The sequence below is a fragment of the Lepus europaeus genome, chromosome X, assembly GCF_033115175.1.
Source record: "Lepus europaeus isolate LE1 chromosome X, mLepTim1.pri, whole genome shotgun sequence".
Lineage (NCBI taxonomy): Eukaryota > Metazoa > Chordata > Mammalia > Lagomorpha > Leporidae > Lepus > Lepus europaeus.
The window spans coordinates 132,568,455-132,593,677 of record NC_084850.1 but is presented as its reverse complement, the minus strand read 5'-3'; the positions used below and the strand labels follow the sequence as shown (position 1 = coordinate 132,593,677).

At 41.8% G+C, this 25,223-nt stretch overlaps 1 protein-coding gene across 1 annotated transcript in view; it reads left to right on the top strand.

Moving 5' to 3' along the window:
• Window positions 1-231: 231 nt before the first annotated feature.
• The window catches only part of GRPR (gastrin releasing peptide receptor), a 35,502-nt gene continuing 10,510 nt past the window's right edge, over window positions 232-25,223 (top strand). Inside the window, exon 1 of the mRNA XM_062184296.1 lies at window positions 232-644. Coding sequence (XP_062040280.1) covers window positions 232-644 — 413 coding nt within the window. The remainder of the gene's footprint in view (window positions 645-25,223) is intronic.

Sequence of the window (25,223 nt, the reverse complement as noted above, 5' to 3'; positions counted from 1 at the left end):
TTTTCATTGCTAGTGTATCGAATTCAGAGATGGATTGCACTGGTCACGCAAAGGCCAGAGAAACCCCAGCATCAAAATAGTGACAGACAGTTCTGAAAAAAAAAGTGTTAATATACTCAGAGTACTTTTAATAAAGAAGGGAGAGTCCAGCATAGATCTCATCCTCATCTTCACCTAACTGCAAAATCAAAAGTTAAGAAATAGCATCTAAGGGCACTTTTAGACCCAGAGATGGCTCTAAATGACTGTTTCGCTCTGAACTTGGAAGTGGACTATTGCATACACTACAACGTCTCCAACCACAGTACGGATCTCCCCATGAATGAAGACCGGTTCTACCCTGGGATCCTCTATGTCATCCCTGCAATTTATGGGGTGATCATTCTGATAGGCCTCATTGGCAACATTACTCTGATCAAGATCTTCTGCACAGTCAAGTCCATGCGAAACGTGCCGAACCTGTTCATCTCCAGTCTGGCTTTGGGAGACCTGCTCCTCCTCGTAACGTGTGCTCCCGTGGATGCCAGCAGGTACCTGGCTGACCGATGGTTGTTTGGCAGGATTGGCTGCAAGCTGATCCCCTTCATACAGCTTACCTCGGTGGGGGTGTCTGTCTTCACACTCACAGCGCTCTCGGCCGACAGGTGAGTACTGGATGAAGTTATATGCTGTCTGAAGGTGCCAGATGCCTTGTAAATAAGCCACCTTGTCGTAGCAGACAGAGCTATTTGCACAGGGGCAAGTTTTTCTCAAACTCAGCTTCCTTTACAGGCATGGTTTTTTTTTTTTTGTTCTGGGGCTTACTTCTTGAGTTTAATATATTGATTTATAGTGGGGAAAGTGAGTGAATGCTGAGGACAGGAGAAGACAAATGAGAAAAAAAATCTCTTAGCATAAGACTGAGCTGCATTTTCTGGAGGTGAAATGGATTTAGTGATGCCTTTTCCTAACTTCTCCCTCCTTGTAAAATGAATTGCCTTGTGAGAAAGACAATCACACCCAATAGAGCTTAAGTCTGAGGCAAAGGTTTCTTAGAAGCAGCCCCAAACCTTCAGATATCAGAAAAGTCCCGTTGCATTTCCACAAAATATTCTTTCAGAAACAGCCAAGAGCAGAAAAGAAGGCCCTTTTCTTTGAAATTCATTTTCCTCTGTTTAACTTTTTCTCTCTGTGCCTGAACAGTTATAAGCTGGTTTTCTAAGCCTCCCTTAAATGAAATCAGACATTGTCTGGATTTTTTTTTTCCAGGAGAAAGTTCCATTCAAGATTAACTTTTAATTTCCCTCTCTTTGTTAATGTGCTTTCATACATAATGCCTTTGGGAGTTTTGGGAGTTTTCATATATAATGCCTTTGGGAGGTAGGGGAGAAGGGAATCCCCTACAGGATTTTATTCTGGGAGATACACACATATGTGAATTGCATTTTCTGTATGAATATGTTGTATAGTTCATTAATTCTTATTAATCATTCATATTACTCCTTTGAACATTTATCAAACATCTATCATATAAAAAACACTTGTTTGACTTAACGAGCAAGGAAGTAGTTGGTGGTTGTTCACACAAATTGCTGAGCATATTCTATGTGCTCCTCGTTCTGAAAACTGGACACAATAACGATCCGACTCGGACACAGCACAGACCAAAGTAAGGAAAACTGGCAGAGCGACTCTAGCTTTCTGTCTTAAAAGCAACTGATGTCATGTGCTACAGGTGCCTAGGGCTTGAGAGTGTTTTGGAAAGGGCACCGAAGCAGCTCTTTAAAGTTTAGACTGAAGAAAATGTCCCACGTTTTAATATATGTGGTGGATTCCCATTTTCTAGAGGAACAAACAGTTCTCAGGTGATCTGGCTTTGTTGAGTAATGGGCAAATAAAGATAGTGTTATCAGTACTGGTAGACATGTGTTTATACTTAGCTGCCTGAGTACACTGTGTGGCACACATGTTATTGTCAAAGGTGGAAAAGTAATGGCGCAGAGAGGAGCTATGCCACGAAGGGTCAGGGTCTCTCCATTCCCTCTCCTCCACTTCGGCTTGCTCTTACTGCTCACATCTGCCCACGAGGTCCTAATGACCACAGGCAGTTACAGAGTTGAGTCACGGCCAGCGCCCTCTGGAGCTGGCAGAACCCTCTGGCTCGTTTCCAACGGCCGAAGGCACTTCAGGATGGGATCCTTTTTTCTTGATGGGAAGAGGAGAGATTGGCTTCTGGTGTGATGAGTGCAGTCAGTGGTCCAGATGGTGTTGGCTGTCTTCTTGGGGAGGGAAACTGAGAGGGCAGTGAGGGCACACGATGTAAAGATGCAGCTGCAGGGAACTCTCCTCTGAAGTTTCAAAAACGACCATGTTTGAAAGCTCTTTCCAAATGCAGGCTGCACCCTTTTACAGCTCAGTGTGCCTTCAGTAAGTTTTGCCAAGGCTTCAACAAGCTGATGGGTCCCTCAATCACAGGTAGCATCTAACCCATTCCAATGAGAAAAAATAGGTATCAAGCCAGTTAGATGATGTAAGGTGGTACTCTTCTATTTACCTCAGTTTTTAAAAGCTATGGAATTTTTGTAACAATCCCATGAGGTTGGCAGTGCAAATACTTATATTTTTTTCTCAACAAGATATAATCTATTTTTACAGGAAACTGAAAAAGTACCAGCTCCATGTATTCCCACATGTCTATATAGCCACATAAGCATTACTCAGATGGAGATCTAGAACAACTCCCAGAGTTTCTTATGCTCCTTCCTAGCAAACATCCTCCCTCAGAGAGGCTATCACTGGTCTGATGTCAACCATCAGATTATTTGTCAATGATTTGATTGCCTATAGATGTAATCATAGTACACACTCCTTTGTGTCCGTCTTCTTACGCTTATCATTACTTTTGTGATATTCATCCATGTTAGTGCACATAACAATGATTTGTTCTTTTAAATTGCGTGTAGCCTTCCATTTTTATGAATATGCCTCAGCCAATGCTTATGCACACTGGCTTGTTTCTAGTGTGGGGTTGACAGCCTGCTCTGGACATCCTTATTTATGCCCACAACATAAAGAAGTGTTTTTTCTTCCAAGTGCATATTGGGGATGGAATTACTGGGTCGTTGGGGGCATATATTTAGTAAATATTGTCAAACGGTTATATATTAGATCGATCGGTAAAAGGATGAAGCAGAAGGCCCTCTAAATTGGATAATCATCAGAATCACAGAGTGAACTTTAAAAACATACAGATTCAAAGGCCCCTTCCTAACTCTACTGAATCAGGGTTTCTGAGATGTGAGTTGACTCCATCCCTGCCCCCTTAGGTTGACCAGCAATGCCATTACTCCTCCCAGCATCCTTTCTGCAGTCTTCCCCTTCCCCAGGTAGACTTGAGTCTTTGTCAACACGAAAAAACAATAACATTTCCCCAGAAAAGTTTATATCACTGCCATTATGTCAAATGCAGACTTCAAGGTAGCCCCAGAAACCAGCATTCTGGATTCACATGACTGGCCGATTGCAGGTTTGTATCAAGCCCCTTGCCCTCCCTCGCCTCCCCTCATTTCTACCCATGCACACATTGGTGTCCTCACATGCAGTGGTTATGCTGAGCTGTTCCTGGCTCTTCTTCCTTGCTTATGCTAAGTCTGACCCACTCTCTAGAGCACTTGTTCTTTTTCTAGGGATAAGAATCCTCATCCCTGGTGGTGCACGGGCTTGGAAAGGGCATCAACAGACCTGCATTTTAGACAAATTTTCTGCCATTACTGCCCATATGAGGGAGTTGAATCAAGTCACGTAACTCTGACCTTAATCATCTATAAAATGATGGAATTGAGCTAGATTATTCCTGTGATATCCCCAATTCTTAAAATCTTATTTTTATCTGCCATCTCACTTATTCAGAATATGGCTCAAGCCTCTTCCCTAAATCCCTAAGTCAGGGTCATTCTATCCCTAATATCCTGATGCTCTTCTAAAAATGAGAATTATCTTGTATCACAGGGCTTTGAAGTATTTCACTTGTTTGTCTTTTTTCTAGCCTGTCATACATTCATTGCTTTACAGTTTTAGATAGCTTAGGGTGAATGTTGAGGGCAGAGATTTCTTACTATTTCATTAGAAAATCCCACTGCTTGGTCACACTAGCCACATGTCAAGTGCTCAGGAGCCACAGGAGACTAGTGGCTACTCTGTCGGACAGTGCAGATGCACAATATTTCCATTGCAGAAAATTCTGTTGGACAGTGCAGGAAAGACTGCTCTGTGCCTTGGGGATGCAAGTTTGCTATTCACATAGAGAATATCAGAAATTCCTCAAATATCAGATGCCTCCCAGCTGCACAGGCTCTTCCTGTCTGTGAAATTCCTTCCATTGGAAGACACTCGCTCTTGAAGAGGGGAAAAATCAGTAAGTGCAGCACAATCTCTAGTCACATGGGGAATTTAGGCATCCCACTGGTGAGGCTTTCTTTCCAGATCTGCATTAAGAACTTCCGTCTGGTCTTTCCATTCTCTTTTACAAGCCCTCTTCCATCTGCAAATCAGTCTTCATATCCTCCTGTCCCAAGATGTTCCAGAACAAATACTGCACTACTCAAATTCTTATCATTGATTCCCACAGGCACCACCAGACTTCTTGCCTCCGCAACTTCATTTGCCCTCCCTGATGGCTGGGCCCCAATCTCTACATCTACTCAAATCCTATGCATCCCTCCAGGCACAGTTCAAATCCTTTCTCTTCTATGAAGCAATTACTTTTGCTTTCGCTGATTTTTTATTCCTTCCCTAAAGGATGTTTTTTAAATGCTGAATTAATTACTAAATTAATTCATTACATACTGAACTATCCTGCCTTGTAGTACTAAGTCCTTTTACAGGTGCGTTTTCTACTTCCTTAATCACATGGGAAGCACCATGGGGTCCATGTCTTCTATGACACCGAGGCCCATCCTATTTCTAGTAAGAAGACACTCACTATTTGATTTTTGAGCAGTGGGAAAAAATGATAAAGTCCAATAGCCAGAGACAGAAGTCATCTTAAAGTTCAAACCCTGTTTGACACAGAAACCAAAAGAGGTGGTGGGATATAACCTATTACAACAGAGTACAGTCAGACTGGAGCCCTGCTCACTCCACCTCCCAGTTCCTACAGGGAAACTGGAAAGTTTTCTTCAGAAACCATCGAAACACAGAAAAACCCGGAGTCTGAGTCTATTTCCCTTCTCTGCACAGTGGTTACGACTGCCTCCCAAACAGGAGTCCACGGTGGGCCCCTTGAAAGGAGTCATGCCAGTGCAATCTAAAGCCTTCTCGACTGCTTCACTGGACCCAAGGAGACTGGCCCCTTTGTCACAAGAGAAGACGTGGGTTGATTTCTCGTCAAGTATCCTTCCAGAAAGTTTCTGTTGCAGCAGTTTCCGTGAGCTGCCAGTTCATAACTTCACTCTGGCTTGGCTTTTCGGAAGTCTCTGCTGTCTCTCTGAAATGAAACTCAACGTGTGGCTCCCATGGCAGAGGAGCCACCCCAGCTGCCTGTAGGCTCTGGGAGTGATCAGAGGACAGGTGGTGTGGAACTGGGCCTTCCCAGAAAGGCGCTCTCAACTGGAGCGAGATGCAAGAGAAGGGCGGCAAAGAACTTTGCCCTTGTGTCTCACACATTATCTTTGAAAGTGTCAGGCTCTTATGTGATTAACTGAGCATATTTTCTGGCAACTTAGTGTGCATGGCAGCAAGGAAAGCACAGCCTTGATCATGAAATAAACAGCACAGGCTGAAAGGGCTCCCCAGTGAGGTTTTCCGAACTGTGCCTGTCAATACTATCCTTTGCAAATAGACTTCAATTTGCATTTTGCACCGATAAATCCTAGTGTGTAGAGTTGCATAAATTCTGTCTTAATTAAAACACATGTTTTTCAGAATAAAGTAAAAAACATTTTCTCCATTCTCCTTTTTAACCTCCAAGTAACAGAACAGGGGATTGTGAAGAGGTTCATTTTACATACTAAATATCACCTCCTGTAAGAGGTCTTCTTTGACCACTCAGTCTAATGGAATGACTAAACTATCCTATTGTCCAGTTTGTTTTTTCATATTTATTGAAGTGTAATTTACTCGTAGTACATTTTTAAGTATACGTTTTTTGACTTTTGAAAAACTCATACAGTCATACTAGCCATCACCATCACAACCAGCACTTACCAAAACTCTCTCATGTCCCCTTGTAGTCTCTCTCTTTCCTCCACTCCCAGCTCCTGGCAACCACTGATCTTTTCCAGAATGCCACAAGGATGCTATCATACAGTATGCAGTTGTTCGAGTCTGACATAAACGATATCATACATTACATAGTTGTTTGAATCTGGCTTCTTTCAACTCATGTTGTTGCACATATAAATAATTTGCTCTTTTTTTTGCTGAGTAGTGTTCCATAACATGGATATACTATGATTTGTTTATGAATTCTCTAGTTAATGAACATTAGGGTTGTTTTCACTTTGAGATGATTATAAATAAGCCTGCCACACATTCATGTGCAATTTTACAAGGATATATGTCTTTATTTCTCTTGGGTAAATACTACCCAGTATTACTTTCTTGATAAATATTTCATTCATTTGTTTATTTGTTCACTGTTTCCATTTCTAGAAATTCCAAAAGAATTGGAGGCCATCTCATTCACTGGTGTATTTTCTGATTCTAGAACAGTTCTTAATCTGTAGGAAGTGCTCAATAAAAGCCTGTTTAATAGATAAGTGGATGGATGCATGAAGGCAGGAATAAATAAATGAATGCATTCCGATAGGCCCTATTGGGTGAACCTGGAATACAGGATTATGACCTTTGAATCATGCTGGTAACTTCCTTTGATGGTTCACTGAGTGACTGAAGTAGAACAGTGGTTCCAACTCTACATGACAAAAGCTTATCCAGAACGTATGGGGACTATTTGGGGGCCTTTTAAAGAAAAAACAAATGAAATTATAAATACAAAATTAGGCAGAGAGAGGGATGTTTAAAACATTTCTAAGTCATACATGAAATTTAGAAACTATAACAGCAAACTTAAATAAACTGATAAATCCCACAAGCATCACAAAATCTGGACACTTAACACAATCTGTTAAATAACTGCCTTACATTGCTCTATCATATTTCTTCTCCTGAATATTTTGCCATCATCTTCACTTGTCTCCTCTTAAGATGACGACCATGGTTTGGTAATACTCATTTCCATAGAGAAATTGGAAGGATAAGTCACTACTTTTCCATGACTGATTAAAATTGTTTTTTTTTTTCTTAATGAGAAGTTAGAAAAGATTCTTTCAGCCTCAAATTCCATTATTGGTACTGTCATTTTAATATCTAGGATTACCATCAAACTTGAGGGAGCCACTGTTTTAGTCTGTTTTCTGCTGCTATAACAGAATACCACAGACTGGGTAAATTACAAAGAACGAAAGTTTATTTGGCTCCTGGTTCTGGAGGCTGGGAAATACAAGAGCATGTCATGGCATCTGGAGAGGGTCTTCATGCTGCATGATAACACGGCAGAAGGGCAAGTGAGTATGCATGAGAGAGAGAAACAGAACAACCTGCTTTTACGGTCACTAACCCACTGCTCAGATAAGAGCATTAATCCATTCATGAGGGCAGAGCCCTCATAACCTAGTCACTTCTTTTTTTTTTTTTTTTTTTTTTTTTTTTTTTTTTACAGGCAGAGTGGACAGTGAGAGAGAGACAGAGAGAAAGGTCTTCCTTTGCCGTTGGTTCACCCTCTAATGGCCGCCGCGGTAGCGCGCTGCGGCCGGCTGTTCCGATGGCAGGAGCCAGGTGCTTCTCCTGGTCTCCCATGGGGTGCAGAGCCCAAACACTTGGGCCATCCTCCACTGCACTCCCTGGCCACAGCAGAGAGCTGGCCTGGAAGAGGGGCAACCGGGACAGGATCGGTGCCCCGACCGGGACTAGAACCCGGTGTGCCGGCGCCGCAAGGCGGAGGATTAGCCTGTTGAGCCACGGCGCCGGCCTCTAGTCACTTCTTAAAGGTCTCACTTTTTCAAAATGTAATTACAATGGCATTACATTTCAACATCAGTTTTGGAGGGGACATTCCAACCTCAGCAATAACTATCAAGTATCTTTCCTACATGAACTGTAAAAATTCATAGCATTTCAAGTTTTCTTGTGCTTCAAGTAATCTTAAATATTCAATTAATAACACCTATTAACCTGTTTGCCATAGAATGTGTTCACATCGAGTTTTGTTCTACCTTCATCACTGTTGGTATTTTGTGGTGATCCATGAGTGCTTTTATACAAAAATGTTTGCTGTTTGTAATTGGCCTACAGGTTTCTGCCCTATAAACACAGACATTGATACATTCAATTCAACTCCCATATTTTTATTTATCTCACCTGTTTCATGATTGTTTCCTTCCTTGCTTACCTTCATTTAAATTATCTTAAAATTATTTATATGATCCCTTTAACATTTAATCCTATCTATATGCTCATTTTAACACTTAAAAAGATCACTTTAACACTTAAGATGGCATTTTTACCACCCAGCTTAATGGGATTTGGGGTCCCATGACAAGTTTTTAAACTGTACCCTTAGAAGTAAGTCTGTAGGAATGTATGCAGAACTAAGTGTTTGGCAATAATAATAGATAGAATTAAAAAAGAGAGAATGTTCCAACATGGGAAGCAGTCAACAAAGCAGACTCAGAGAATGACAAGTGCTTTAAATAGCACTCTGAGCTCAGAATCAGCCCTTAAAGCATTCTGGTCTGGCTGAAAAGCACACAAGAGCATTTCAGGCATGGAAGCCAAGACACTGTGACAAAAAATGTTCTATATGAAGGATCTCTGTGAGACCCCAGTGGAAAGCAGTAGCTATCAAAGGAGGATGTACTTTTCTCTGAAGGGAGGAGAGAACTTCCACTTTGCTTATGGCCTTGTCTAAATACTAACAGAGATTGTGGATTCAAAAGGCTTCCATGGCCTAGACAGCTCATGTCAAGAGCCTGGGGTGATCACTGACATCATACATAAGAGTGTTAATTGTTAAATTAACAACAGGAGTCACTGTGCACTTCCCATGCACAGTGACTAAATGAGTTGTATTATGAGAATTAACTGTAAAACTTTTCCTCAGTTTTTTTGTATCTGTGTGTGCACACATGCACACACAAAATGTTGAAATCTTTACTTAGTATAGAAAAGTTGGTATTCTGTGTATAAAGTTCATTGAAAATGAATCTTAATGAAGAATGGGACTGGGAATGGGAGAGGGAAGAGGAGGTGGGGTGGGAGGGTGGGTATGGTGGGAAGAATCACTATATTCCTGAAGTTGTACTTACAAAATTTGTACTCCTTAAATTTCTTTGGGAAAAAATTTTTAAATGTATTTATATGAAAAAAGTAAAAGAAAAAATTATGCTATAAGAAAAGTTCAAAGATTTTACAAATGGATTTGAAAGATAAGCTTAAGGATTGGCGCTATGGCATAGCAAGTAAAGCTGCCACCTGCAGAGCTGGCGTCCCATATGGGCGCCGGTTTGAGTCCTGGCTGCTCCACTTCTGATCCAGCTCTCTGCTCTGTCCTGGGAAAGCAGAAGATGGCCCAGGTCCTTGGGCCTCTGCACCCATGTGGAGGACCCACAGGAAGCTCCGGGCTCCTGGCTTCAGATAGGCACAGCTCTGGCCATTGCAGACATTTGGGGAATGAACCAGCAAATGAAAGACCTCTCTCTCTCTTTCTCTGCTTCTGCCTATCTGTAACTCTGTCTTTCAAATAAATAAATCTTTTATTTATTTATTTATTTTATTTTTTTTGACAGGCAGAGTGGACAGTGAGAGAGAGAGAGAGTCAGAGAGAAAGGTCTTCCTTTTCCGTTGGTTCGCTCCCCAATGGCCGCTGTGGCTGGCGCGCTGCGGCCAGCACACCACGCTGATCCAAAGCCAGGAGCCAGGTGCTTCTCCTGGTCTCCCATGCGGGTGCAGGGCCCAAGCACTTGGGCCATCCTCCACTGCACTCCCGGGCCATATCAGAGAGCTGGATAGGAAGAGGAGCAACCAAGACAGAATCCGGTGCTCCAACCAGAACTAGAACCCGGTGTGCCGGCGCCGCAGGCGGAGGATTAGCCTATTGAGCCATGGCGCCGGCCAAATAAATCTTTCTTTAAAAAAATAAAGATAAGCTTATTTTGTGTAAAAACTCATGCATTTTTCCCCAGAATGAAGAATCCTATAGTCCAGCTTCTCCATGAGTTTGTTAATTACATAAACTCTTCTTAATATTATTTTAGAGGTTACTCCAGAATTTCCCACATTTATCCTTGACTTATTAGAATCTACTATAATTTAGAAACTCTCATTCTACCTGGACAAGGGGAGGATAACAGGACACTTCCACCTTCATTTTGTTGATTCTTGCTTTGAGTTATTATGATTCTATATCGTAATTTTCTCTGTATTTTAAAATCCACATACTTTCATTGCTTGTATAGACTTTACATTTACTCATGTATTTGCCTTTAGATTTAGATTTAGAGTCGCTCACTTATATTTTCTGTTTTTCTTCATTCCATCCTGCATCTCTCTGGCTTCATCTGAGACCACTGTACTTCTGCCCAAAGAACTTGCTTCAATATTTCAGTTAGTGTAAATCAAATAGTGATACATTTTTCTGTTCTTGTTGGTCTGAAAATGTCTTTATTTTATGTAATTTTTGGAGGATATTTTCAGTGGAATTTTAGAGTTCTAGGCTGGCGAATGCTTATCTTTCAACACTTTGAAGTCTCCATTCGTTGTCCATGCTGTGACGTCAGATGTCAGTTTTATTGCTCTTTTAACAATATTGATTTTTTTTCCTCTAGGATGGATTTTAAAATTTTTCTCTTTGGTTTTCAGTGGTATTACTATGATGCACCTAGTTGTACAGATGCAGTTTTCTTTTTATTTTTCCTGTTTTGGATTCATAGCATTTCTTAAATGTGTGACCTGAAGATTTTAGTCAGTTTTGGAATGTTCTCAACCATTACAACATCAAATATTGCTTTCATTCTATTCTTTCGTCTCCTTCTTTATGCTATCTACACAAATAACTACAGGTTAACTTTAAGCTCGTTAAGTTTTTTCCCCCTTTAGTTGTTTTTGCTTTTATTAAGGCAGGCAATTTTACACTAAGGTCAGACTCATGTTACTGAGAACATTTTTTCTCAAATTAATATTTTTAATTTAAAGTCAAAGGCTTAGCTTCTCTACTAAATAAAGAGCTGAAAATTATGTTAAACACAATTTCATTTTGCCATTTCACCATGTTCTATAAATTTCCAACTTCCATTTCTGTATTTTCCATCCTTTTTTTCTTGCTATACTTCAGTCTGGCTATTTTATGTTCATTAATCTTCTCTTCAGCTTTATCTAAACTTCTGAACCTTCCATTTACAAATACTTAATTTTAGTTATTGTACATTCTAATTCTAGAATTTCCATTTGGTTCCATATTATAATCTAATTTCAAAAATTAGTCCTCATGTGTTTTGTTTAATCTATAAATTTTAAATTTATTTTCTTTCTATTTGAAAGGCAGAGAGGTGGGAGGAGAGAGAGAGTTTTAACCATGCAGTGACTGATGAGTTGAAATTTTAGTGGGCAGGTATATTTCTTTCAAATTCATTTCTTTATTACTTTTCCTTTCTTTCTTACTTGCCTTCCTTTCTTCTTATTCTCCTTCCCTTCCTTTTCCTCCTCCCCAGCCTCCTCCTCCTCCTTCTTTTGTATGGTACTCAGGTCAGTTAGAGAGAGAGAGAGAGGGAGAGGGGGAAGGAGTGAGGGATCGAGAGAGAGAGAGAGAGACCTCCCCCATCCACTTATTCACTCCCCAAATGAATACAACTGGCAGTGCTGGGTCTGGCTGAGCCAAGACTCAAATTAGGTCTCCTACATGGATAACAGAGACCCAACTAGTTGAGCCAACTATGTCTGCCTTCCAGGGTAAGCATTAGCAGGAAGCTGGAATTGGGACTGGAGCCAGGACTCAAACCCAGGCACTCCAATACAGGATGTAGTCATCCCAAGTGGCACTTAACCACCAGACCAAATACCTACCCCTCCCAAGATATGTTAAAATTCCTTTCTGGTAACTCTAGCATGTAGAATGGATTCAAATCTATTATATCCTTTTTTTCTGTTGTATTTTGGCCATTTTATTTAGTTTCCTGGTATACAAAATATATTTGAATACCTGATTTTATATATGAAGAATTACAGATAATTTGAGATTCTTAATGATATGATCTTTCAGACAAGATTAGCATTGTTTCTTACGGGCAGTTGGGAGGGGGTAATATATTGGACCCTATCAGAGAGCAGGTTGGAAGCTGGGGTTGGGGCTCTGTGAGAGCAGATCTATTTCTAGTTCTCTATCACCAGGGCTTGCCCCTTTGGGCATCTCAAAAGCCTGGGGTGTTAACCTGGGGAACTCCTTTATGTGGGCCCTGAACCCCACTTATTGTTCCCCCTCATCCTAAAACTGCTAGAAGCTCTGCCCAGGTCTGGGTTTCTCTGCTGCTTCTTGAAATTTGGTAAATGCCTTAAAGGGAAAATGAGACTGAATAACAGCTTTGCCTCTTTGCACTTCCTTTCTCTCCAGGGTTTTGGCTCCTCAAATCCTGATAGCTTGGGTATTTCCCTGATGTTTTCAAAGAGAGTTTTTCTAACTTTTCATTTCTAGAGAGTTGGTCAGCCACAAGCAAGTTTGCCATTATTAGGACAGGAAAATCCTATACCACTTCTCTTAAAGACCTGATCTGTTGCCCTCAAAACTACACAAACACTAGTTCTTTTGAAGAGGAGTTCAGAACTACCTGTGCGGGACACTGGGATCAGCATTCACAGCCTCAAAGTATCTCAGCAATTCAGAGGTGGACAGTGAGCTCTGGCTAACCTCAAAGTGAGAAAGTCAGGACTCTCAGCTGATGCCTGCAGCTGTAGCCACCGCCAAGCACGTAGGTACATCAAAGCCTCTGGGATCTGCAGCCATTAAGCAAGAGCTGGAGCTGGCATTTAATTATGCAGTGATTGATAAGAGTTGAAATTTCATGGTCAGGAAAGAAGCAAAATGTTCCTAAGGTACATTTCTTTCAAATTCATTCCTTTATTACTTTTCCTTTCTTTCCTTCCTTCCTATTCTCCTCCTCCTCCCCCTTCCCCCTTCCTTTTCCTTTTCCCCACCCCCTCTTCCTCCTCCTTTTGTATGGTACTCAAGCCAGTTGGCCAGTGCTGATAACCAATGGTTACCTAGGAAAGAAGGGGAAAATGCAAAATTTAGCACATGAAGAAATTTATTTTGTGGTGTGAGTAGAATTTACTGTGACAATAATATGTCTCTGTGACTTACTTTGTGCTGTCCATATATAAACAGAATAACTAAGTCAACTTTAAGCTTCTCAAGGTTTCTTATTTCCCTGTGGTGGTTGCTTTGTTTTTTTTTTTTTTCTTTGACAGGTAGAGTTAGTGAGAGAGAGAGATGGAGAGAAAGGTCTTCCTTCCACTGGTTCACCTCCCAAATGGCTGCTACAGCCGGCACACTGTGCCAATCCAAAGCCAGGAGCCAGGTGCTTCCTCCTGGTCTCCCATGCGGGTGCAGGGCCCAAGCACTTGGGCCATCCTCCACTGCCCTCCCAGGCCACAGCAGAGAGCTGGACTGGAAGAGGAGCAACCCGGACAGAAACCGGCACCCCGAACAGGACTAGAACCCGGGGTGCTGGCGCCACAGGCGGAGGATTAGCCTAGTTAGCCGCAGCACCAGCCGGTTGCTTTGTTTTTAATTGAGTTGGGCAATTTCATACCAAGACCAGGCCTCTGTTATTAGAACAACTTCAAACACAACTTTAAAAACACTAGAAAATAATTATGAAAAAAACACAATAGTTTCCCCAGAACACATAAGAAATGCTTATTTCATTTTCAGTAAATGATAACCAGAACAGGCCTTCTTTTTGCAAATTTCATTATTTTCTTTTCTCCTCCCCTTCTACTTTAAATCATAGGTAGCACCACAGCAGAGCAGAAAAATCAGAATTGTGCATAATTTCTTTCCTAGCTTGTTAACAGGGGTGGAACTGAAAGTTAAAACAATGGCCTAAAAATACATGCACTACAAGGTAAAGACAGTGTACTCAATACTTAAATATTCTTTATTTGTACTTTCAAAGACCCGCGAATCTAAAATGTCATAGTCAAATGCAAAAACGACTGCTCATTTGGGGCTCCAGAGACCTGGGCTCCAGTCCTGGTTCTCAGCTAACCAGATGTGGACCTCTCTGCCCTCCAGTTTCTTCTTTAAGTTAAAGAAACGGTGCTTGATGACCTCTTTTATATTCCGTGGTTCCATGTCCATCAGGTCTGTAATTAAATGTGTACTCATTTGGCTGGACCATGATAGCAGCACTGCACACACTGACCTGGCATCGTCTGTGCCAGGAATTCTTCACAAAGGCATGGAAAATATCCGAATTATTCATTAAGGGCTTTTCCTGTGCATGTTCTTGCTTCTCCCACCAGATTTTAAATCCTCAGTGGCCAGGGACTTGTATATCCCTAGTGCCAAGCAGAGTCTGAAATACCAACTTGTCCTTAGATGTGCTAATAAACTGATGAAGCCTGCTGAGCAGTGAGTGCTTAGCACTAAAAGACCAATGGCAGGGTTCACCGACCTGTCTTCATTATCCCAGTAAGTGCAATAGGCCATGCTGGGTGAGGTGGAAGATGAGTTGGCCTCCATTCAAAGAAGGCACCAATGGTTTTGGTGGGGACAGGTGTAGAACAACAGAAACATTAGCCGTGTCCACACATTCTGTACGCATGGGCCAGGGTGTGACAAACTTTTTCTGCAAAAGCCCACAAAGTAAACATTTTAGGCTTTGTGGCCCATAAGGTCCCTTTTGCAACCACTTATTTCTGTCCTGGCAGCATGAAAGCAGTCACCAACAACATGTGAACAAATGAATATGGCTGGCCGGCGCCGCGGCTCACTAGGCTAATCCTCCGACTGTGGCACCGGCACCCTGGGTTCTAGTCCCGGTTGGGGTGCCAGATTCTGTCCCGGATGCTCCTCTTCCAGTCCTGCTCTCTGCTGTGGCCCGGGAGTGCAGTGGAGGAGGGCCCAAGTCCTTGGGCCCTGCACCTGCATGGGAGACCAGGAGGAAGTACCTGGCTCCCGGCTTGGGTCGGCGCAGTGCGCGGGCCGTAGCGGCCATCTGGGAGGTGAACCAACGGAAGGAAGAACTTTCTCTAACTCTGCCTGTCCAAAAAAAAAATGAATATGGCTGTGTTCCCATAAAGTTTATATATGGACACTGAACTTTGAATTTCATGTAATTTTGACATGTTACAAAGTATCATTCTTGATTTTTTTCCCCTGATCACTTGAAATGTGAAAGCCATTCATTGCTCCTAGCCCTACAGACACGGGCAGAGGACCAGATTTGGTCAGTGGGTCTTAGTTTGCTGCTACCTGATATGGAGTTGAGTGCAGGATTTCTGGGGTGGTCATTGAGCAGTGAGCGTTTCCTTTCTAAACGGCATGGACCTGTGGGAATCCATGACCCTTTTCTAGTTAGCCAGAACAGACTTCCTAGCAGATATCATAAATAAGAATCCCACAGCTGTTGTGATGCCTTTGGGTTACAGGGCCCTCTCATATCACACAATCAGCTGTCTGGGTCATCAGGAATCCATCGCATTTTCCCTGTTTTCAGATGATGAAACGAAGGTTCTGTATCATATGATTGGAAAACAGTGAAACTAGAATCAAAACCTTTAAGCCAAGTGCCTTTTACAGCATGCTCTGGGCCCTCTGTAAGAATAGCAATTGTTTAAGTGCAGAAAGTGAGATGCTTTTAAATCAAGGCCTAGCTGGAGTCCAACTTCCACGGGTGGTGGACATGAAGGCAGGACCTGCTCTATCGTTCACTGGGAAAATAAAGATGGAAACAGACACTGCACATCTTCCCATCTCCTTCAATGAGCCACCATCATGCATCATGTTGCTTCCTGTAAGGTCTTTTCATACTAGGTTCATTGAGCAAGCTGCCTTCAAACTGTTTAAAAGAGGAATTGGGCCCAAAGAGAATCGCTTCCTTAGTTACCCGAGTGATCCTTCTAGAGTTGAAATGGTTACAAATAGGAAATGTTTCAGCTGGAGAAGATCTCTTGGAAAAAGGCTGATAAGATGGTGTACAGAGTGACTTGGGTTAAGAGGGATACAGAAAAGTGTTTGCCAAAAAAGCAGAGTGGATTGGTCATATTGAGCATCCTTACTGTTTCCTTACAGGCCAAACTGGATGAAGAGTTCTAGATTTTTAATCCAAGTTTTTGAAAATTTATTCAATAAATAAAGCAGGCATAAAGTGATTAAGACATAGACCCTAACCTTAAGAAGCTCCTACTCCTGTGAACCAGGGTACATCAATCTTAATTTCCAGAATGGAATGAATGAAAATGTCACTGAGTATCCACAGCATACATTTTTTGCCCTCTTTAGTATCTGGTACAGGACCATGCAGAAGTAAATGTTTAGGATATGCTTTGTATTGCTAGATGTATTATTTTGGGGTTGGGGAGTAGGAGGAGCTTCACGCATGATATGTTGCCCTGGAGCCAATTGTAGGAAGAATCTGTGAAAGCGTGGACTTTGCCCTCTAGTGACCACCAGGTGCCAGAGTCATGCTGGCTTGCTGGCACCTGTAGAGCACCACCTGCTGGCTAAAGGGGTCACGAGTATATGTGTGTGTGTGGGGGGGAGGGGGTGCTTATGTACAGACTGTGAAACAATGAAACAAAATTATATGTTCTCAATTTTGTACAAAAGACTAAGGAAAAATGAAAACATGATGTGCAAGACTTACAGGTGATTTTTTTAAGAATTCTTGCCTACATTTTTACAACCAGCTCTTGAGATTTCTATAATAACTTTTTTTAACTGAAAAAATCCTTCAAATTAGCCAATGACTTCTCAACTACCTTCTCTTCGTTGACTCAAAGCAACTCTTGCAGTTGCTTCTTAACATATCCCCAGAATTGCACAGTGACACACTTATAAACTATTTCTTCTTTCTTCCTTCTTTCCTCCCTCTTCTTCATCCCCCTCTCTCTCTTCCCCCTTTCTTCCTTCTTAAATGTTATTGAGGTGAAAGACACATAACTAAATTTATTATTGTAACCATTTCTAAGTTTATAGTCCAGCAGCAGTAAGTATATCCACAGTCTGTGCACTATCACCACCATCCATCTCCAGGAGGTTTTTCGTTTTTCTAAACTGAAGGTCTATGGCCATTACATTGTACTTCTACTTCTTTCTTTCATTTTATTTTTTTCTCTTAGGTTTGCTTTCTTTTATTTGTTATGGTGGGGGGCAGGTCACAGTTAGTAGAGCATTATTCACAGTGGGATAAAATCAAAAGCTTTGAAGACATGCCTGAGTTTGAGCCCTGGGTTTTCTGATCGTCCACAACGTAACTTTGGGCAAGTCACTCTACAAGCCTCAGGTTTATTATCTTTAAAGTGGGCATAAGTGGGGCTGGCGATGTGGTGCACCAGATTAAGCTACAGCCTGCTGCACTAGCATCCCATATGGGCATGGGTTTGAGTCCTGGCTGCTCCACTTCTGATTCAACTCCTTCCTAATGTGCCTGGGAAAGCAGTGGAAGATGGCCCAAGTCCCAGGGCCTCTGTACCCACATGGGAGAACTGAAAGCAGCTCCTGGCTCTTGGCTTCAGCCTGGCCCAGCCCCAGCTGTTGTGGCCATTTGAGGAGTGAACCAGTGGATGGAAGATATCTCTCTCTCTCTCTCTAGCTCTGCCTTTCAAATAACTAAATAAATCTAAAAAATGTGAGCATAAGAGTATTTTTAATATATCACAGGACAGTTGCAATTGTTGTAATGATGAAATGAAATAATACATACTGACTTTTTGTGAAGTGTCAGAATTCCTAGTCAAAAGAGTAAGTGCACCATTAGCATGACTGCTTTTTATGCTCATTAGGGAGCCAAAGGCTGTTGTCAAGACCTCCACCAGCTGACACTACAGTGGACAGTTTTTTCGTTTCAGAAAATATAATCATAATGCTTCCTATTTTTCAAATTGTTTTAGAAGCATCTCATCACAGCAAGTAAGCTTGGTATTATTCGTTCCATTCCACAGATGAAGACAATGGAGACATTAAAATCTGATTTGAGGCCTAGACTCAGAGCCAAATGGTCTTTGTTTAAACCTTACCTCTGCCTCCTGCTAGTTATGTGACCTTGGGCAAGTTATTTAGCCTCTCTGTGCCTCAGTTTCATAATCTATAAACAAACAAACAAACCAAAAAATTAAAATAGCAATATCTATCTTCTAGTATTAAGGATTCCAAGTTAATTCTTAAAAAGTATTGAGTACTGTGCCAGGAAGGCAATAAGTACTGTATAAGCTTTCTTTTTAAATTAAAAAATATTTTCTGGTTTGGGACCTGATTGCTCCACTTCTGACTCAGTTCTCTGCTAATGCGCCTGGGAAAGAAGTAGATCATGGCCCAAGGGCTTGGGTTCCTGCCCTGGTGTGGGAAACCTGGAAGAAGCTCTTGGTTCCTGGCTTCGGATTGGCCCAGCTCTGACCATTGTGGCCATTTGGGGAGTGAATCAGCAGAAGGAAGATATCTCTGTCTCTTCCCTCTAACTCTGCCTTTCAAATAAATAAAAAATCTTAATTTTTTTTAAATTGACAGTTATAGGTTTATATGGATATATGCAGTATCATGTGATTTTTGTTTTAATACATTTATACTATATGTATTGTACAATGTTCAGATCAGGGTAAGTGTATCTAGCTCCTCACAGTTTTATTTAAGTTTTTGCTAAATAATAATAATAACAACAACAACAACAACAAAAAACCCTGAGACAACGTGCTTTCACAAGAAGATCTGATTACAGCAGAAGCAGAATGCTGGGCTCCCAGTCTTCATCCAGTCCCTCTCTCTTCCTGTCTTGGGCTCTTTCACCACATGGCAGTGCCTCCCAGGATGGCCAGGGTCAGCATTTTGGGCCAGTGCACCCAATCAGCTACAAAGTTGGGTTACCATTTCACCATTTATAAAACCTCTCACAAAAGTTTACTGAAATATAGTGCTGTTAAATTTTCATAGTTAGATACCATGATAGGGGGAAAAATGATAATGCATTTTATTAAGGTAGTTTAGAAATTCTATTTTTATCCCCAATAATTTGAAATATATTTGAAGGTAAAAATAGTTTCTGTTAGATTTTATATATATATATATATATATACACACACACACACACATATACTTATATTCATACACACACGTGCACACCCACACACAACTATATATTTGATAAAATAATTGGAGCAGAAGACTTTAGGTCATGGGTGGTGTCACTGTCCCCTGAAGGCATACCCTGAAGGTCACCTACTGACCCAGCCTTCCCATGTCTCTCTGGCTAAGGGAAGGCTTGGAGTAGGCTGGAGTGCCCCTAAACTAACACACCAGCACAATTCCCAACCAAAGAGGGATGAGAGTTGCTGGATAATAGCCCAACCTCCTTATCTCTTGGTGGCACAGTTTCTGGAATGTGCTCACAACAGTTTGTCCAGGTTTCCCAGCCTGGGTGTGCCTCAGTTGCCCAGAGTGGCGCCCTTCACTGGTTTCCATTCTTTCCCTATCTTACTTCCTAGCTCCCTTCCCATGCTTCACCTCCCAGATAAACTACTTGCACCTAAATCCTTGCCTCAGGGCCTGTTTGGAGATGACCAATAATTTCTGAAGGTAATTTGGACTCAGAATCTGTGATATCTTTTACCCTAGAGCATAAGTCATTTTCCTCTTGGTGCTATTTTCTCATTCTATGGGTAATCTACGCTATGCAGTAGGGTAACTGCAGATCATGTCTAACTACAAACTGGAAATGGAATTTACAAATGTTTTTGAATTTTTTTGACTCATAAATTGCTGAAAAGGTCTACTAAAATATAAATATATATATTTCCCTCTATAACATTTTTGAAGAATGACTTACACAAAACTTGTTCCAGGATGTTTGCATACCTACCAAAATGCAGCCAGGGTACTGCTTTCTTTAGTCATTTGAAACATATCTGCTGGCAACTGTAATATTTCATCCTGCTTAAACCCATTTCTGACAGCCTCCCTTACAGGATTAGCATTGAGTTTTGGAATAAGATCATCCTGTTGAAACTCATTTTGGGCACAAGAGTCAGTAGTTGCTCAACTCCTCATGTGAAAGTACCAGAAAATGTCCAACAATTGATTGCATCTCTCTTTCCCCTAAGCTTTTACATCCCTCAGATATCAGAATCAGTAGCTTCACTTCTGAAACCTTTCCAATGTTAGTGACTCTTTCTCTAGCCTCATTCCAGCCTGTGGTCCCTAGTTCTTCCTTGATGCCACTTTTCACCTTCACTCCAAATGTCTCCCTCTGATGGCCCTGAGACCTCTCAGATCACACTCTAAGCCACAGGATATAGGGAACTACAGTGTGTGTGTACCTGGGGAAGCAAAGTATAGTATGTTCAGTGTAACAGTTTCAAGAACAGGAATTTAGGTCTGCCTTGGAATAAAATTTTTTATTGTGGCTGGAACAAGTGGAGACAGACATTCTGATAAATTTTTTTGTTTTCTTCCTTAATTCCAATACCAGGAAGCCAAGGTTGCCTGGTTAATTATGAGACTCTCATGCTAGGAAGCTATATGGCCATGGACTCAAGCCTGATAGCCTTAGATAAGTTACTTAGCCTCAGTTCCCTTATCTGTAAAAGAGCAATACTAACAGCACCATGTAAGATTGCTGTGAGTATACAAAGTGATCATTTAAACAAAGCCCATTATCATGTCAAATGGGGAGAAATTTGGTTTTGGGCTACAGACTGCACATGAAATTGCAAGCTCCAGAGAACAATACGAATATAATATCCCTCACTCCTGGTACAGGCAACAATCAGATATGACACATTGGTATTATGTAGAAGAGTATCCTCGTTCTTAGAAATACACACTGAGGGGCCAGCGCTGTGGCATAGTGGGTAAAGCCACCACCTGCAGTGTCAGCATCCCATATGGGTGCCAGTTCAAGTCCCAGCTGCTCCACTTCTGATGTAGCTCTCAGCTATTGCCTGGGAAAGCAGTAGAAGATGGCCCAAGTGCTTGGGCCCCTGCACCCGTGTGGGAGACCCGGAAGAAGCTCCAGGTTCCTAGCTTCGGATTGGCCCAGCTCTGGCCATCGCAGCCATTTGTGGAGTGAACCAGCGGATGGAAAATCTCTCCATCTGCCTCTGCCTCTCTGTAACTCTGCCTTTCAAATAATATGTATATATATTTTTTAAAAAAGAAATATACACTGAAATACTTAGAGGGCAAAAGATCAGGCTGTTTGGCATCTGTTTCCACCACAGAGAAGACTCAACAATGGCTGTTGAAGGCTCTTTACTACATTTGCAGCTTCCAGAAAGGTTTTGTAGACCAATGTGTGTTTGCGCACAATCTACTTTTAATTAAATGACCTCCACAAATTGAAGTGGCTTAAAAATTTTCCTGCTGAAACAAAACAAACTCTACAGATTGTAGAATATGTTGAAATTGGCCAGCGCTGTGGCTTAACAGGCTAATCCTCCGCCTTGTGGCACCGGCACACTGGGTTCTAGTCCCGGTTGGGGCGCCAGATTGTATCCCGGTTGCCCCTCTTCCAGGCCAGCTCTCTGCTATGGCCCAGGAAGGCAGTGGAGGATGGCCCAAGTGCTTGGGCCCTACACCCGCATGGGAGACCAGGAGAAGCACCTGGCTCCTGGCTTCGGATCGGCGAGATGCGCCGGCCGCAGCGGCCATTGGAGGGTGAACCAACGGCAAAAAGGAAGACCTTTCTCTTTGTCTCTCTCTCTCACTATCCACTCTGCCTGTCAAAAAAAAAATAATAATATGTTGAAATTGCAAGCTCAAGAGAACCACATGAATATAACAGAAGACACAAGCCTCATTCCTGGCACATGCACCAATCACATTAAATCACATTAACATTATAGAATTTTTCTAGTGACAAAAGTGTTTACTATTAATAGAGAAACGTATAAAATTATTTAAAATGCTTATTTTCCTGTTAACTTATCTTTTAAAATGCTACATTTTAGAAACTCACCCACATTCAACAGTTACCATTTCCTGTATTTTGTTGTATGTGTGTGGGTGTGCCATGTTTTGTTTTGATGAACTTTGGAAAGCAAGGTGTCAATATCCTGACCTTTAACCCTAAGTAGTTCAATGTATATCTCTAAGAACAAGGATATTCTTCTGCATAACCCCAATGTATCACAGCAAATGATATTAATAATTCTTCAGTATCATTTAATATGTAATCCACAAATTTCTCCCATTACCCCACTAACGTCTTTTGTAGATTCTTTTCAAAAATTCAGGATCGTATCAAGACATACATATTGCGTGTGGTTGTCATAGCGCTTAAATCTTCAAAGCAGAACAGTAGTTCCTCTACATTTTTTTTAAAGATTTTATTCGTTTACTTGAAAGAGTTACAGAGAAGCAGAGGCAGAGAGAGAGAGAGGTCTTCCATCCACTGGGTCACTCCCCAGATGGCTGCAATGGCCGGAGCTGTGCCGATCTGAAGCCAGGAGCTTCTCCTGGGTCTCCCACGTGGGTGCAGGGGCCCAAGGACCTGGGCCATCTTCCATTGCTTTCCCAGGCCATAGCAGGGAGCTGGATTGGAAGTGAGGCAGCCAGGACCCAAACTGGCGCCCATCTGGGACGCTGGCACGGCAGGCGGCGGCTCTATCCGCTACACCACAGCGCCAGTCCCTACATTTTTCTTTAAAAGAATAACATTGATGTTTTTGATGAATCTCAGCCAGTCATCTTTCAGAATGTGTCAGATTCCAGGTATGTCTGATTGTTTGCTCATGTTTAGTTCCAGATTAAATGCGTTTGACAAGAATATTGCACTGTATCAGGAGGCACAAGATGTCAGATTGCTCCCATATTGGTGATGCTAAATTTGACCAGGTTGGGTGGCGTGGTGTGGGAATGCATTATGGCTTAGTCGGTAAAGCCATTGCCTGCAGTGCTGGCATCCCATATGGGCACCATTTCATCCTGGCTGCTCTACTTGTGATCCAGCTCCCTGCTAATGTACCTGGGAAAGCAGTGGAGGATGGTCAAAGTGCTTGGACACCTGCACCCATGTGGGAGACTCAAAAGAAGCCCCTGGCTCTTGGCTTCAACCTGGCCCAGCCCCTGCTGTTGTGACCATTTGGGGAATGAACCAGCAGATGGAAGATCTTTCTCTCCCTCCCTCTCAACCTCCCCCCCGCCCCATCTCTCTGTCTCTCTCTCTCTCTAGTTCTGCCTTTCAAATAAATAAAAACAGATAAAAGAACATACAGTTTAAAAATAATTTGTTGGGGGGGGGCATAAATTTCCTGAGCCCTTGTCACTTAAAAGCATCACAGGACCCTTTATCCATTAAAAAGTATACTAAGAATTATATTTTAAGATTGTGTTGGTGTAAAGACAAATGTAATATGAATTACATTATTTTTGCTCTGACTTTAAAAGAAAATATTTTTCCTGGGTTCCTAAAAATATTGTATGTCTCAGGCCTTGTGCTTAGTTTGCCCAATGAAGAACCCTGGGTTTGATCATTTAATTAAGGGGTAACCTCCAGAGGTTCCCACTACAAATATGTATTTTCCCTTTTGCACTTAAATAGTAATTTGTGATAAGGCTCTTGTGTGATTATCCTATTTGCCAAAACTTCTCATCCAATGATTTTATCACTTTTACCTGAATCAATAATCACATTGAAGGTTACAAACCGAGTTTTTATAATTTTATGATTTCTGTATTTATTAGCTGGCTCTTTTCTTTTTTTAAAAAAATCAATATGGTTGTATGGATTATTTTAAAGTCAGTGAGTTACCCATTACAACTATTATAATGTAGATGCTTAACTGTCCTAAGTTTTATAAGGAAGTTCCTTCAATATAGTTCCTATATTTTGTGCTATGAACTTTATACTATAAGCATATCATTTCGGCCAGCGCCATGGCTTAACAGGCTAATCCTCCACCTTGCGGCGCCGGCACACTGGGTTCTAGTCCTGGTTGGGGCGTCAGATTGTATCCCGGTTGCCCCTCTTCCAGGCCAGCTCTCTGCTATGGCCCGGGAAGGCAGTGGAGGATGGCCCAAGTGCTTGGGCCCTGCACCCGCATGGGAGACCAGGAGAAGCACCTGGATCCTGCCATAGGATCAGCACAATGCGCTGGCCGCAGCGGCCATTGGAGGGTGAACCAACGGCAAAAAGGAAGACCTTTCTCTCTGTCTCTCTCTCTCACTGTCCACTCTGCCTGTCAAAAAAAAAAGCATATAATTTCCATATGGCACAATAAGATGTTTGAGGCTCGTCATGTACATTTTCTTCTCCAGATGCAAGATCAACTATTTTTACAAAGACCGTTGTCTTCTTCTTTTTTCCATTTTATTTTAAATGGCATGGGGTGTGGGTTAGAGTCTGGTCTTCCATCTTCACTTCCAGAACAGCCAGGGATAGGGCAGGCCAAAGCCAGGAGCCTGGAACTCCATCTGGGTCTCCCGTATGTGTGGTAGGGACCAAGTACTTAAACTGTCATCTGCTGGATTGTAAGTAGAGGAGCTGAGGCTCAAACTAGGCATTCCGATATGGGATGCACACATCCCAAGCAGTGATTTAACTGTTGCAAATACCAACTTCCTTGTTTTCTTATAGTGAGTAATAAATTTAGGATGCTTTTTAATGTACATAATATATTAGTATACTAGTACATGTATATAATTTATTCATTGATGTACAGACTCTGTAGGTATATGTTCATTTTCATTTTATTGAGTGGTGTGCCCTTGGTGAAGGGGGACCACCAATTTAGTGCAACGTGTACCAAAGGAGTGCAACTGGGGAGGAGGGTCTCTGCCCTGAACTTGAGGCTGATAGGTAGCTTCCTGGATCATTTTGCTCATCTTATTTTTTTCGCTGTTGTTTTTCAATAGCAAGGAAGACTTTATTCAAGACTGTTGCAATAGGGATCAAGACATTTGCAATAGAGGATAGACATTGAATTAAACGCCTTGAGCATTGACTTTACCAAGTTTAACATGGATATATACTTGTCCTTGT